We start from the raw sequence: 16590 nt of genomic DNA on the forward strand, positions 1-16590 counted from the left end.
GGAAACCTGCCACATGGTTGTATTGCCGTAACTGACGGTCCCTCACAATGCAGGTAATGTACCTCATTTTGGACTTCATGAACAACTGCTCATTCGACACACAGTCAAACCAACAGTACCCAAGGAATTTCCGGAGAGAGACAGCACCAAAGGAGTCCAGTCTTCGTCTCAGGTCACTGGATAGCGTCTAAGTCTCGCAACCAAATAGTAAGACAGGAAGCACCAGGACTCTAAAGACTTGGACCTTCGTCCTTTTGCATAGATATTGGGAGCACCACACACCCCTTTCCAGCGACCTCATGACCCCCCATGCTCTCCCAATCTGTCTACTGACTTAATGGAAAGAGTCACCAGAGACATGAATGTCACTGCCAAGGTAAGTAAACCTCTCGACAAGGTCGACACTCTCTCCGCAGACAGACACACTGCTGATAGCTGTGTCCAAGAAGTCATTAAAGGCCTGGATCTTGGTTTTTATCCAGGACACTCGCAAGCCCAGACACTCAGACTCCTTGCTCAGTCCCTCGAATGCCCCGATCAGAGCCTCCATTGACTCAGCGAAGATCACAGCATCGTCAGCAAAGTGAAGATCCGTGAATCATTCTTTACCAACAGATACCCCACAGCTACTGGACCCCACGACCTTGCCCAATACAAGCATTGAACAGAGTAGGACCAAGAACACACCCCTGATGAACCCCAGAATCAACTGGGAAAAGCACAGGTCTGCCTCCACTCTGTGCAGCAATTACAGTACCAGTGTACAGGCCGGCCATGATATCTAATACCACGACGGGATCCCGCGAACCCTCAGGATGGCCCACAGGGCAGCTCGATCAACTGAGACGAACGCCTTACGAAAATCGACAATGGCTGCAAAGAAACTCTGCCGATATTCGCGTTTGCGCTCCATGAGAACCCTCCTGTGCCAGAATGCGGTTGATGGTAGACTTCTTAGACGTAAAAACCAGACTGTTCCGGTCGCTGGTAGGTAAACAAGTGATCACGGATCCTATTGAGGATGACCCTAGCAAGGACCTTACCTGGCACAGAGATCACCCTTCCCTTTCCAGACAGGGATGACAAGTCCCATTTTCCAGTCAGTTGGGATGATGTCAGTCTCCCAAATGGAAGCAAAGATCGCTTGCAGTGCCAGGAGGACAGCCTTACCACCAGCGTGGAGAAGTTCACTCCGGATACCACAGATCCCTGCAGCCTTTCTTCCCCTCAGCTGGTTCACCACCTGTTCAATCTCAGTGAGACTGGGTGGTTCACAGCTAATTGGAGGATCAGCCTCAAGAACCGTGAACCCAGAGATATTCAACGTCCTAGCTGGAGGATCAGCTTTGAACAACTGCTCAAAGTAGCCAGCCCAACGGGTCACAACTGCAGTGTCATCAGTAAGGATCGTTCCATCTGCTGCCCTTACTGCGACTCTCCTAGGAACAGATTCGGATGTGCGTAATGCTTCGGTTCCTCTGTAAGCTGGACATGGGTCACTAGACCACAGAGGGTGCGTCACTTGCTCACAAATTCCTCTAACAAACGCCTCTTTATTTGCCCTCAGAGCCCTCGCAGCCATCCTTCTGAGTTCCTGGTACAGACCAGAGTTGCCATTGAGCCATGTGCTGTGATTCCTCTCGATGATTTCCAGGGTGCCCTGTGAGATGGAACACCCCCTTCTGGGAACACCGGTAACACCAAAAAAAAAAAAAAGCTTCCCTGTCTTGAAGTGCTTCCAACAGTTAGGTTGTTAGTATATTGACAATATATTTTGTCTTGGTAGAGTTATATATTATTCTACTTTCCCATTTTGTAATCTTTATTGTCTTATTTGTGTAGCCTTTGCCTCAAATCTCATGGACTTACCACTGTTTATAAGGTCTTGCACTTTATAACTTCTCCCCACCTTCCCTTCTACATCTATAACTTTAAGTAATTACATAGAGTAAAAGACAAGCAGGAGTTAAGTTACACTTTTAATAATGTATTATTTATAACTAGCCAACCCGCGGTGTAGCATACGCTTCATAATTATGTATTGATGAAAGACACAGTTGTCCAAATGGGGTGGGTTTGAGGATATGACTGTAAGTGAATGAAAAGATGGAACTCTGGAGAGAGCAACATAGAATTGTCCGTGACTGAAAACTGGAGGACCGCCGCCGTGCCCCCGCCTCCCAGAGCGAGGGACGGGGCTGGATGTCGGTCGGGCGCGGAGGGTGGAATGGGGGGTGAGGGGAAGGACGCCCTTTCCGCCCCCTCCACCTCTCTGGAGAGAGGGCGGGGAAGCGGGCCCGAGAGGTTTCGGGTCCTAACTGTCCAATGACGGGTCGGCAAAACCGGTAATGATTCTTCCGTAAGGTGGAATTATGACTTTTACCTCTAGATAGTCAAGTTCGATCTCTTCTCGGCGCTCCACCAGAGGCCACGAGCAACTGCGGCAGGGCCGATCTGAGGACCTCACTAAATCATCCAATTGGTAGTAGCGACGGGTGGTTTGTACAAAGGGCAGGGACTTAATCAGTGCAAGCTTATGACCCGCACTTACTGGGAATTCCTCGTTCGTGGGGAACAATTGCAAGCCCCGGTCCCCATCATGCATGGGGTTCAACGGACACACGTTGATCCATTCAGTGTAGCGCGCGTGCAGCCCCGGACTTCTAAGGGCATCACAGACCTGTTATTGCTCAATCTCACGTGGCTGAAAGCTTAGAAGCTGCGATAGTTTTACACTCCAGTACATTGCGGTGAATGCTGGTAACAGTCAGGTGGGCTTAGGCAGGTGTTCTATTACCATGGTCTTAGAGTTGGTGGGCGTGGTTCTGTGAGTTGTCGTCGTATCCCATGGTCTTACAGTTGGTGGGCGTGGCTGTATGAGTTGGCGGGCGTGGCTATGTCGTGCGTATCCCATGGTTGTCTTGCGTGCCCTGGTCGGCTGCTTAGTGAATTATATATATAGATATTCATAAGTAATAATAAGCAAAGTATATTTGAGTATTGGCAACCATACAACCCGATGAATGCGGATGTGTACTTTCAGGCGGCACACAAACTTGTTAGTTACTTAAAATATCTCTAGTTAAGCCGTCATTTTTATTCAGCTTTCTTCAGAACAGGCCACATACTTGTCTCAATATGTCTGCAGGGTTGTGCTTCTCGGTGTGGTCTTTTCAGTCCATGGTGTGTGAGATGCCCCTTCATCGTGATGGTGTGAGAGAGAGGGAGGTGTAAAGCAACAGAATTTATACATTCTTTGTACAAATCCTCACACCAATAGGGTGTTGTGGTCCAGAATGGCCTCTGATTCAAACTAATCCTAAACAGCCATACATCAGACCAATGGGGGCACACAATAACTTTCACACTTGTCCCCAAAACCATTTGTTGAGCTGATGATTGCCAGCTAGGAAGTCTAGCTTTCTTGTGAGAGTTGATTGAGAGAGTCCTGCAGCGAATCACTTGCCAAACTGTTTTAGGCACTTCCCCTATCCCTGTCATAAAATTCCTCACTAACCTGAAGCAGTCCTAAAGGTGGGGTGGGGGTGGGGGTGGGGAGATGTTGTGGGGGTTAGTTAAACATCAAACCAATATTACATTGCTTTGTCTAAGTTACAAATAAACACATACAAAATATTTATCAACTTGTGTACAAAATTTCACACCACAACACAATAACTTGTATTTACTGGGGTACAAAGGAAGGAATATAAAGAAATACTTCAGGACTTTATTTCTATTGCAGACCAAGCTTATTTGTGTTCATTTATGTGTGTCAATGTCCAGGTTTTTGTAGCTTATATATTTGCTGCCCAGTAATAAAATTGAAAGTTAGATAGGGCGATGCCACCTTTTGCTTTAGGTTGTTGTAGATTCGTCGTTTGGATGCATGGATGTTTTGAATTGAATTGAAGTAAATGAGGTTATGATTGAATTTTATTTCTTAAAAAGTATTTGTTAATGTATATGGGGATGCTTTGAAATAGAAAAAGAAGCATGGGAAGGATATTAATTTTGACAGTGTTAATTCTCCCTGCTAAAGTGAGATGGAGAGTAGACCATCTATGCACATCTTCTTTAAGTTTATCCATGCAAACAGCAAACTTTTGTTGAAAAAAGACTGCAGGCATAGAAATTTGTGGTATGATATATACTGTATAGTATCATATCATTTGCATATAGACATATTTTCTGTTCAAGTCCTTCTCTGATAATCCCTTTTATGTCAGATGTATTTCAAAAGTGAACAGCCAGTGGTCTAATGGTGATTTCAAATAGCAGTGGTGAGAAGGGGCATCCTTGTCTTGTACCATGTTCTAGTGTGAAGTAGTCTGAAATAATGTTGTTAATACACACTGAAGCTTCTTTACTGGCATATAGCAATTAGATCCATGCACATTGTGATAGAAATTTAACATCTTATTAAAGAAAGAATCATCCTGTAACAGGAGAAATCATTAAATCAAACTGAAGCTTCTTTACTGGTATATAGAAATTAGATCCATGCAAATTGTAGTAGAAATTTAACATCTTATTAAAGAAAGAATCATCCTGTAACAGGAGAAATCATTAATCAGGTAGGAGAAAAGCTGTTCATTGTATCTTTTAATTACTCCTCGGCAAAATGCCTTAGAGTCTGTTAGAACATGGGCAGAATGATCAGAGAAACAAAGAATAGAATAAAAGAATAATTTTATAAACTATTGAATTTACATACAGTGTCAAACAAGGCATACATTTAATGTGGTTGGTTTGTTGGATTACACCCAAATTACTTATATAAAATAAAACTCTATTATATTTTCTGGTTCTTCTTATACCTTTGAGTTGAGCCACCACCCTTGAAATTTCTGTGCATATAACAGCTGTCCATTCTGGTTGTTTACAGGACATCTGCTCATTTCTTAGTCATTTCTTAGTCATCTTTCAGTATATTTTGTTGTTCACTTGATGTTTATCTGGTTTCCTGATATGCCTGCAAAGGTTTCTGACATTTATTAATCCTTTATGCTATTTATGCTATTTCTTTAAGATGAAAGTTATATTACCCTAAAATTATTCTTCCACAACGTATGTTCGGGCTAAACCCAAATTTGTACAATGTAGTGAATAGGTAGTCCCATTCAACCATACCATGTGCTTTTTTCTGGATCCAAAGATAATACGATCTCCAGGATGTTAGACTATATGGGAGAATATACAGTGCATCCGGAAAGTATTCACAGCGCATCACTTTTTCCACATTTTATTATGTTACAGCCTTATTCCAAAATGGATTAAATTCATTTTTTTCCTCAGAATTCTACACACAATACCCCATAATGACAATGTGAAAAAAGTTTACTTGAGATTTTTGCAAATTTATTAAAAATAAAAAAATTGAGAAAGCACATGTACATAAGTATCTATCTATCTATCTATCTATCTATCTATCTATCTATCTATCTAAAGGAATTGTCTGTAGACCTCCGAGACAGGATTGTCTCGAGGCAAAAATCTGGGGAAGGTTACAGAAAAATTTCTGCTGCTAAGGCCTAAGAAGGGCCTTAGTCAGGGAGGTGACCAAGAACCCAGTCGTCACTCTGTCAGAGCTCCAGAGGTCCTCTGTGGAGAGAGGAGAACCTTCCAGAAGGACAACCATCTCTGCAGCAATCCACCAATCAGGCCTGTATGGTAGAGTGGCCAGACAGAAGCCACTCCTTAGTAAAAGGCACATGGCAGCCCGCCTGGAGTTTGCCAAAAGGCACCTGAAGGACTCTCAGACCATGAGAAAGAAAATTTTCTGGTCTGATGAGACAAAGATTGAACTCTTTGGTGTGAATGCCAGGCGTCACGTTTGGAGGAAACCTGGCACCATCTCTACAGTGAAGCATGGTGGTGGCAGCATCATGCTGTGGGGATGTTTTTCAGCGGCAGGAACTGGGAGACTAGTCAGGATAAAGGAAAAGATGACTGCGGCAATGTACAGAGACATCCTGGATGAAAACCTGCTCCAGAGCGCTCTTGACCTCAGACTGAGGCGACGGTTCATCTTTCAGCAGGACAACGACCCTAAGCACATAGCCAAGATATCAAAGGAGTGGCTTCAGGACAACTCTGTGAATGTCCTTGAGTGGCCCAGCCAGAGCCCAGACTTGAATCCGATTGAACATCTCTGGAGAGATCTTAAAATGGCTGTGCACCGACACTTCCCATCCAACCTGATGGAGCTTGAGAGGTGCTGCAAAGAGGAATGGGTGAAACTGTCCAAGGATAGGTGTGCCAAGCTTGTGGCATCATATTCAAAAAGACTTGAGGCTGTAATTGCTGCCAAAGGTGCATCGACAAAGTATTGAGCAAAGGCTGTGAATACTTATGTACATGTGATTTCTCCGTTTTTTTCATTTTTAATAAATTTGCTAAAACCTCAAGTAAACTTTTTTCACGTTGTCATTATCGGGTGTTGTGTGTAGAATTCTGAGGAAAAAAATGAATTTAATCCATTTTGGAATAAGGCTGTAACATAACAAAATGTGGAAAAAGTGATGTGCTGTGAATACTGTCCGGATGCACTGTATTACATGAAACAGGTGTCGAAGATTGGAAGCTAAGTGTCTGCCTTTAATAAATCCGGTTTGGTCTTGCGATATTTTCCAAAAGAAGCACTTTCTCAGTCCTTCTAGCTAGAATTTTGGAAAGCATCTTAATATCAGGGCGGCACGGTGGCGCAGTGGGTAGCGCTGCTGCCTCGCAGTTGGGAGATCTGGGGACCTGGGTTCGATTCCCGGGTCCTCCCTGCATGGAGTTTGCATGTTCTCCCCGTGTCTGTGTGGGTTTCCTCCCACAGTCCAAAGACATGCAGGTTAGGTGGATTGGCGATTCTAAATTGGCCCTAGTGTGTGCTTGGTGTGTGGGTGTGTTTGTGTGTGTCCTGCGGTGGGTTGGCACCCTGCCCGGGATTGTTTCCTGCCTTGTGCCCTGTGTTGGCTGGGATTGGCTCCAGCAGACCCCCGTGACCCTGTTCGGATTCAGCGGGTTGGAAAATGGATGGATGGATCTTAATATCATTATTCAGAAGTAAAATTGGTCTGTATAATGCTGTGGATTTGTTAAGCTTCGATCTTATTAGTCTTCTCTCCATTTTCATCATAATGATGTCACGATTTAAAAATGAATTGTTCCATTTCTTCTGTTGGCAAGAGGTTGAGTTCTGATTGCAAAGCCTGTCTTTTCCTACAAAGTGCCTCATTTGGAGACATGGTGTGTCTTTGATCCATTCTAGCAATTTCACTGATAAACTCTGATGCCTTCTTGATTTCTGATTTTTTTTTGGGAGAGATAATGAAATAATCTGTCCTTTTTAAATATGCCTTCAGAGTTTCCCAGAGCATTCCTGCAGAGACCTCTGAGGATGCGTTTGTCTCTAAAAAAGTCAGTTTCCTTGGATATAGATTCTGTACAGTTCTTGCCAGCTAATAACAGGGGGTTAAGAGGCGAGCTGCGTGATGTGTATGTGGGGCGTAGTGATTTGAGCTCTATAATCAGAGGGGCGTGGTCGGAGATAACAATATCATTGCACAGTACTTGCAAGATTTGATTGTGGGCAAAAAATTCTTAAATATAAAGAAATAATTCTTGTGTAACAGTGATGTACTGGTGGGAAGAAGGAATATGCTGTTACGTTTGGATTTGGAAATCTCCATGAGAGTGATGTTATAATCAACTACAAACTGTGCAATTGTTTTTGAAGTGTTAGATGTTACTGCCCCTGTAGCTGAAGACCTATCCAGGTCTGCATTTAAAACACAATTAAAGTCTCCGACCTTTATAATTTAATGAGTGTTCACGTTAGGAATGGATGCAAATACATTTTAGAAGAAGTCTCTATCATCCACACTGGGTGCGTAAATATTTATCAAAATTACTTTACAATTAAATAAATTACCTATCATAATCACATTATTTAATACATTTGAAGGTGTTTTATTGGACTTGATGTAAAAAGAAAATGGCAAATAGCAATGTTATTTGAGTCTCTTTTCATGTATATCCCTGCAGGAGGTAAAATATTGGTTAATTTCTTGGACATACCTATAAGATGTAAAATATTGGTTTATAGGGTCATTATTGTTACATTTACAGAGTACAGTGACATTTTTACTTGCATGAGTTAAACAACATGCAACACATTACCAATGTCTGGCATCATAATTAAGTTTAACTTGAAACGTTTGCCATCCTTACATGAAAAATTTCATAATGCAGTTTACTACACTGTTTACAATATCTTCTTCTTCTTCTTTCGGCTGCTCCCGTCAGGGGTTGCCACAACGGATCATCTTCTTCCATATCTTTCTGTCCTCTGCATCTTGTTCTGTTACACCCATCACCTGCATGTTCTCTCTCACCACATCCATAAACCTTGTCTTAGGCCTTCCTCTTTTCCTCTTCCCTGGCAGCTCTATCCTTAGCATCCTTCTCCCAATGTACACAGCATCTCTCCATAAACACATGTCTAAACTAACGCAATCTCGCCTCTCTGACTTTGTCTCCCAACCGTCCAACTTGAGCTGACCCTCTAATGTACTCATTTCTAATGCTATCCATCCTCGTCACACCCAGTGCAAATCTTAGAATCTTTAACTCTGCCACCTCCAGCTCTGTCTCCTGCTTTCTGGTCAGTGCCACCGTCTCCAACCCATATAACATAGCTGGTCTCACTACCGTCCTGCAGACCTTCCCTTTCACTCTTGCTGATGCCTTACTCCTGACACTCTTCTCCATCCATTCCACCCTGCCTGCACTCTCTTTTTCACCTCTCTTCCACAATCCCCATTACTCTGTACTGTTGATCCCAAGTATTTAAACTCATCCACCTTCGCCAACTCTACTCCCTGCATCCTCACCATTCCACTGACCTCCCTCTCATTTACACACATGTATTCTGTCTTGTTCCTACTGACCTTCATTCCTCTCCTCCCTAGAGCATATCTCCACCTCTCCAGAGTCTCCTCAACCTGCTCCCTACTATTGCTATAGATCACAATGTCATCATCAAACACCATAGTCCACGGGGACTCGTGTCTAATCTCGTTTGTCAACCTGTCCATCACCATTGCAAATAAGCAAGGGCTCAGAGCCGATCCCTGATGTAATCCCACCTGCAACTTGAATGCATCCGTCACTCCTACCGCAGACCTCAGCAGGGTCACACTTCCCTCGTACATATCCTGTACAACTCTTACATACTTCTCTGCCACTCCCGACTTCCTCATACAATACCACAGCTCCTCTCGAGGCACCCTGTCATATGCTTCCTCCAGGTCCACAAAGACACAATGCAACTCCTTCTGGCCTTCTCTAAACTTCTCCATCAACATCCTCAGAGCAAACATCGCATCTGTGGTGCTCTTTCTTGGCATGAAACCATACTGTTGCTCACTAATCATCACCTCACTTCTTAACCTAGCTTCTACTATTCTTTCCCATAACTTCATGCTGTGGCTCATCAATTTTATTCCCCTGTAGTTACTGCAGTCCTGCACATCCTCCTTATTCGTAAATATTGGCACAAGTACACTTCTCCACTCCTCAGGTCTCCTCTCACTTTCCAAAATTCCATTAAACAATCTGGTTAAAATCTCCACTGCCATCTCTCCTAAACACCTCCATACTTCCATAGGTATGTCATCTGGACCAACGGCCTTTCCATTTTTCATCCTCTTCGTAGCTGTCCTTACTTCCTCCTTGCTAATCTGTTGCACTCCCTGATTCACTATCTCCACATCATCCAACCTCTTTTCTCTCTTGTTCTCTTCATTTATCAGCCTCTCAAAGTACTCTTTCCACCTGCTCAACACACTCTCCTCACTTGTGAGTACGTTTCCATCTTTATCCTTTATCACCCTAACCTGCTGCACATCTTTCCCAGCTCGCTCCCTCTGTCTAGCCAGTCGGTACAGGTCCTTTTCTCCCTCCTTAGTGTCCACCCTCTCATACAACTTATCATATGCCTTTTCTTTAGCCTTCGCCACCACTCTTTTCACATTGTGCCTTATCTCCTTGTACTCTTGTCTACTTTCTGCATCTCTCTGATTATCCCACTTCTTCTTTGCCATCCTCTTCCTCTGTATATAAGTAGATAGGACTGGCAAGCTTTGTTGGGCTGAATGGCCTGTTCTCGTCTAGAGCAGGGGTCTGCAACCTTCACTATCAAAAGAGCCATTTTGCCCCCCCCTTCCTCCAAAGAAAAATAGTCTGGAGCCGCAAAACATAACACAGCTTATAAACTTTTAAAAGTTTTAATCTTTTTTTTAGATTTTACATGTTACAACCACGGAATACAACAAACAGAAGTGCAGTGTGCATGTGTAGGGCTACTTTGAAATAAATTAAACTGAACTATGCAGGCCTATTTGGGTCCTTCCTATACCTGTGTAAAATTAAAAAAAAAACTAGCCCACTTTAATATAAATAAAACATTTAGCTGTAGCTTAGCTGCTTTAAAAAAGTAAACATCAAATTCCATTTCAGCGTGCTGAATCAACTGAAACACCTGAACATACAAAAAAACCTACATCAGCTCCGGGTCCGAAATGAATGTGTTTTGTTTTTCTGAAAAATAATAGCCTATTAAATGCTATTGTTCTCACCTGTTTAAAGTGACTTCTGTTTCTGAAGTTCGCTGCTGATCATCTCTATGTCGGGGCTGTACAATGTGACTTTGACCTTCACACAGGACTGCAGGCTCTCATGTGTGAGGCGGGAGCGATATTTGGACTTTATGAAGTTCATGCTTGAGAAACTTGCTCACTTAAGTATGTTGAGCCAAAGATGGACAGGACTCCAAATGCATATTTTTTCTTGTTCATATACGTTTCGGGAATGGCACTCCATGTGTCGAAAACAAATTTGTCGGGTTTGGGGAGGTTTTCAATATCACTCCATTTGTGCTCTTTAGCGAGAGTAGCCTTCTGACGGGTGACTTCTTCAAGATCCGCTGTCAGGCATTTGAACTTGGACACCCATTAATCTTTCTCTGCTATGTCGTCCAGTTCAATTTCTTGATCGGGCTTACTCCTGTGAATGCGGATGTGTTCAGCAGGGATGGGTCGATGTCCAGGGGTGTGACAGGGAAGGAGAGAGTGTGTGTTTTTCCTTTCTGAACTCACTGAATCTTTCTCTAAATGCAGCTTGCATTTTCTGAACAATTTCCCGTTTGTTTTTAAAGTCGGAGAATAGATGCTCTGATATTTTTATGAACGATTCTTTCATGTATTCTCCGTCTGTGAACGGCTTACCCCTCCTTACGATCTCTTGAGCTGCCACAAAACTAGCAGCTGTAGTTGACTGTGTAGAAGTGATCCACTTTTTGAAAGTATGTTTGCTCTGTTCAGCTTTCCGTTGCAGTTCCGAAATTGCTCTCTTTCGCTTATCTTCACTTGGGTATTTTTCAGTGAATGCTGAGAGCTTGTTTTGAAAATGTCTTTCAACGTTACATTTTTTGTTGTTCGATAATTTATCGCCACATATTAAGCACACCGGTAAGCCAGCGTCGTTGGCGGTGAAGGCAAATGCTTCTGTCCACGCAGAATTAAACTCTCTAAATTAGATGTTAAAATGTATAACAGTAGTAGTAGTAGTAAATAAACATATATATATATATATAAATACAAGTTAAATTAAGAAATTGCCATTATTCATTTTCATGGTTTTTATTTTTTTGTCAAGGCCAAAGGGAGCCACTGCAAGGAGGCTGAAGAGCCGCATGTGGCTCCAGAGCCGCGGGTTGCCGACCCCTGGTCTAGAGTGTTCTAATGTTCTATACTCTCCTGTATTTCCTCATTCCACCACCAGGTTTCCTATTCCTCCTTTCTCTTTCCAGATGTCACACCAAGCACCCTTCTTGCTGTCACCCTTACTACATCTGCTGTAGTTTCCCAGCTGTCTGGTAACTCTTCACTGCCACCTAGTGCCTGTCTCACCTCCTCCCTAAACTCAACCTTGCAGTCTTCCTTTTTCAACTTCCACCATTTGATCCTTGACTCTGCCATCACTCTCTTCCTCTTCTTGATCTCCAACGTCATCCTACAGACCACCACCCTATGCTGCTTAACTACACTTTTCCCTGCCACCACTTTTCAGTCTTCAATCTCCTTCAGATCGACTCTTCTGCATAGGATGTAATCTACCTGTGTGCATCTTCCTCCACTCTTGTACGTGACCCTATGTTCCTCCCTCTTCTTAAAATACATATTCACCACAGCCATGTCCATCCTTTTGGCAAAATCCACTATCCTCTGACCTTCTTCATTCCTCTCCTTGACACCATACCTACCCATCACCTCCTCGTCTCCTCTGTTCCCTTCACCAACATGCCCATTGAAATTCACTCCAATCACCACTTTCTGTCCCTTGGGTACACTGTTCATCACTTCATCCAACTCACTCCAAAAATCTTCTTTCTCACCCATTGCACACCCAACTTGCGGGGCATATGCACTAACAACATTCATCATCACACCTCCTATTTCCAGCTTCATAATCATTACTCTGTCTGACACTCTTGACATACTGTTCCTTCAGAATAATCCCTACTCCATTTCTCCTCCTATCCACACCATGATAGAACAATTTGAATCCACCTCCGATTCTCCTGGCCTTACTCCCTTTCCATTTAGTCTCTTGCACGCACAATATATCAACCTTCCTTCTCTCCATCATATCTGCTAACTCTCTCCCCTTACCAGTCATACTGTCAACATTCAAAGTTCCTACTGTCAGTTCCACCTCTTTACCTTCCTCCTCTCCTCCTGCCTCCAGACACATCTCCCCCCTCTTCTTCTCCTTCTCCTTCTTCTTCGGCCTGTTTACACTGTTACACTGTTTACAATATGAAGTCATTAATTTTTCATATGTTGGAAATTATTATAAAATATGCCGTCTCATTTGACAGAGGAGAGCTCTTATCATTCTTGATTTGGAGGCTACTCCCTTTGATAGTCTTGGATCATGTATTCTGTATCTGTCAGTAATTCATCTGAGGTGATCTCATTTTTCAGGGTGTACCAAAGATACAAACATTAAAAAAAGTCTTTGAGAAACACTTTTAAGTGTCTTAACAGAGAAGACACAGTCTACAAGTTGGTTAACACACAGCTGAATACATCATTTTGGACATATTATGATCAACCCAGCTTCCCTTTCTCTAGGGCTGTCTAACATTCCTTCTCCTGAAATATGTAGAAAACCAGCAACGTATCATTTGCTAAACACAGTCAAACAAAATCTTGAATGGCTGCTCTACGATGATATCATTCAACCTGCTTTACTTTGCCTTACTGTATATCCCTACTTTAGATAAATAAAAGACCTATTGATGTATCAAAATATTGGAGGGAGATTTGGCAGTTGGCAACCACCGTCAGTGTCAGGTGTCTTTCTTCCAAATGGCCAGTGGGCTCAAGTTATGTGCACTCACACTGCATGTCGGCTGTGCAATGTAAAGCATTTTTGTTGGTGCCTCAAAACTACTGTTAAATGATAGTTTGGGAAGATTCATTGAACTATGTTGTGGATTTCTGCCCTGTATCGAAGTTGACAGGTGGCATCTCAGCTCTAAACATTGCAGATAACGGAGTACAAAAATGGTAAATGGAAAAAAAATGCACACTCTAAGAAAATAAAATATATACTATCATAGTGCAGCAGAAGGATATGATGAATAATGATGCATACTTACAGTAATACTGTTTTGTTACTATTTATATTTGCTCAGTACTTTTTATTTCAGTTCTCGATTTTAGCATAATTTTTTTCAGTAAAGGAAAATATTTTTATTTTAAATATATATTTTACTTTTTCAAAGGTTATATATATGCTTATTGCATTCTTATGTTGGCTGGATTTCTTATACAGCTGCAGTGTAAATATACAGTACAGTATTTTATTGTTGCTTTTCTGAATGATAAATTGTTAACATCTCTCATTGTGTTTTCAGTTCCTTCTATAGATATTTTCGTAATTGTATTTTATTTATTTATTTTCCTTTTCAGTTTTCAGAATTGTTTAAGCCAGTTCAGTTGTACTGGGATCAGAGAAGTAACTTGACAGCAACTATCATATGGCAGAAAAACACCCTGGTTTAGACATACAGTAAGATGAATTATTTTGTTTACATTATAGCCATGAAGACCACTGTTATTTCTTACATTATTTGAACCTGCTTGTCTTTAGCTTTCATTCAACAAAAATTACATTTAATACAGGTAATTGCCTGTTTGTTTATGTTAATAAATATAGTGTTTTTATTCTTTATTATTTCATTTATTTTTTTCAAAGGATTGTAAGTGATCTCAGGTATCTAAAACTTTTAATTGTTTTAAAAACATGGACTTCTAACTTTTTCTTGTGAGACAGGCTCATATGTTGTGGTTATAGTATCTACTTATTGACCAACTATGTTCTAAAATTTTTCTTTGTAAAGATGCTTCCAGGTATGTCTGTTAAAGAATTTAGTCAGCAATACACCGAAGACATATTTCTACCTTTTGCCAAGTAAGCACACAATCATATGATTGTTTTTCTTATTTTTAAATTCTTAATGTGTAGAAAGTATGGCTTTGTGGATAAAACTAAATGGCATTGCAACTTATGGGTGCCCTTCAGTGATTCAACATGTGAGCAAGTCATTTAATGTACCTCTGGGTATAATCATAGAAGAATTGATTGTGACTTGTAAGTGCCTTTGGATACAATGATAACAAATGTAAATATACTTGCACAATTCTTTAAATAAGTATGTACAGTATAGGGACAGTGCCATACATATGTACCAGAATGTTGTAATCATTGTAAAAGCTACAAACAGTACAATGTATTTCTCAAAACACTTAAACCCCAAAGTGTCTAGTTATTTCATTCACTGCTGAGACCTTCCTAATAGCCTGTGTGCCAAATGATAGCAGTGAACTGTCAATATTCATTAGCATGTCTGTGTGTCTGTACATATTTTTGAATGTTCTGTTTTGAATCTAGCCCATGTACATTATGCCCTCCTGGGACACATAAAGATCGATAGCTCGATCTATCTGTCTGTCTGTATGTCTGCTTGTCCATCCAACCGTCCATCCATTTATACTGGGTAATACACTGTATTTAGTACTTGTAATACAAGGAAGTTGTTAACGTGACCACTGTGAATATTTTCAGGAGATGTGCATTATTGGCAAAAGTAAGGATGCATTTAATTTGTGTGCCACATAAGTAGACCTAATAGCACAGGAAAATGTCCGCTGTAGCTACAGTGGTTGCATACATGTGTATTGCGTATGTAGAGTTTAAAGAAATTTGTATCATGAAAAAGCTGCTTTTATTTTAATTAACTTTGAAGTTAACAAAATCTGTTACACATACCATTAATATGTATTTTAAGAAGAGGAAGGAACATAGGGTGACGTACAAGAGTGGAGGAAGATGCACACAGATAGATTACATCCTATGCAGAAGAGTCAATCTGAAGGAGATTGAAGACTGCAGAGTGGTGGCTGGGGAAAGTGCAGTTAAGCAGCATAGGATGGTGGTCTGTAGGATGACGTTGGAGATCAAGAAGAGGAAGAGGGCGAGGGCAGAGGCAAGGATCAAATGGTGGAATTTGAAAAAGGAAGACTGCAAGGTTGAGTTTAGGGAGGAGGTGAGACAGGCACTAGGTGGCAGTGAAGAGTTACCAGACAGCTGGGAAACTACAGCAGATGTAGTAAGGGTGACAGCAAGAAGGGTGCTTGGTGTGACATCTGGAAAGAGAAAGGAGGAATAGGAAACCTGGTGGTGGAATGAGGAAATACAGGAGAGTATAGAACATTAGAACACTCTAGACGAGAACAGGCCATTCAGCCCAACAAAGCTTGCCAGTCCTATCTACTTATATACAGAGGAAGAGGATGGCAAAGAAGAAGTGGGATAACCAGAGAGATGCAGAAAGTAGACCAGAGTACAAGGAGATAAGGCACAATGTGAAAAGAGTGGTGGCGAAGGCTAAAGAAAAGGCATATGATAAGTTGTATGAGAGGGTGGACAGAGGAAAGAGGAAAAGGAAACCTGGTGGTGGAATGGGGAAGTACAGGAGAGTATACAGAGGAAGTGGATGGCAAAGAAGAAGTGGGATAGTCACAGAGATGCAGAAAGTAGACAAGAGTACAAGGAGATAAGGCGCAAGGTGAAGAGAGAGGTGGCAAAGGCGAATGAAAAGCCGTATTATGAGATGTATGAAAGGTTGGACACTAAGGATGGAGAACAGCACCTGTACCGAGTGGCTAGACAGAGGGAGCAAGCTGGGAAAGATGTGCAGCAGGTTAGGGTAATAAAGGATAAAGATGGAAACTTACTCACAAGCGAGGAGAGTGTGTTGAGCAGATGGAAAGAGTACTTTGAGAGGCTTATGAATGAAGAGAACGAGAGAGAGAAGAGGTTGGATGATGTGGAGATAGTGAATCAGGAAGTGCAACGGATTACCAAGGAGGAAGTAAGGACAGCTATGAAGAGAATGAAGAATGGAAAAGCCGTTGGTCCAGATGACATACCTGTGGAAGCATAGCGGTGTTTAGGCAGTGGAGT

At 41.9% G+C, this 16590-nt stretch overlaps 1 protein-coding gene across 3 annotated transcripts in view; it reads left to right on the plus strand.

Annotated features, from left to right (window-relative positions):
* The window catches only part of LOC114648870 (protein INCA1-like), an 88056-nt gene that overhangs the window by 16510 nt on the left and 54956 nt on the right, over positions 1 to 16590 (plus strand). The window contains exons 1-3 of one of the 3 annotated variants that reach the window (XM_051924092.1): positions 1566 to 1694; positions 14034 to 14133; positions 14465 to 14535. In XM_051924092.1, the coding sequence (XP_051780052.1) occupies positions 14465 to 14535 (71 nt within the window). In that variant the 5' untranslated portion in view covers positions 1566 to 1694; positions 14034 to 14133. Of the gene's footprint in view, positions 1 to 1565; positions 1695 to 14033; positions 14134 to 14464; positions 14536 to 16590 lie in introns of those variants that run through there. The other 2 variants (XM_051924091.1, XM_028798154.2) reach the window with 2 other exon arrangements.

This window comes from Erpetoichthys calabaricus, chromosome 3, assembly GCF_900747795.2.
Source record: "Erpetoichthys calabaricus chromosome 3, fErpCal1.3, whole genome shotgun sequence".
NCBI lineage: Eukaryota > Metazoa > Chordata > Cladistia > Polypteriformes > Polypteridae > Erpetoichthys > Erpetoichthys calabaricus.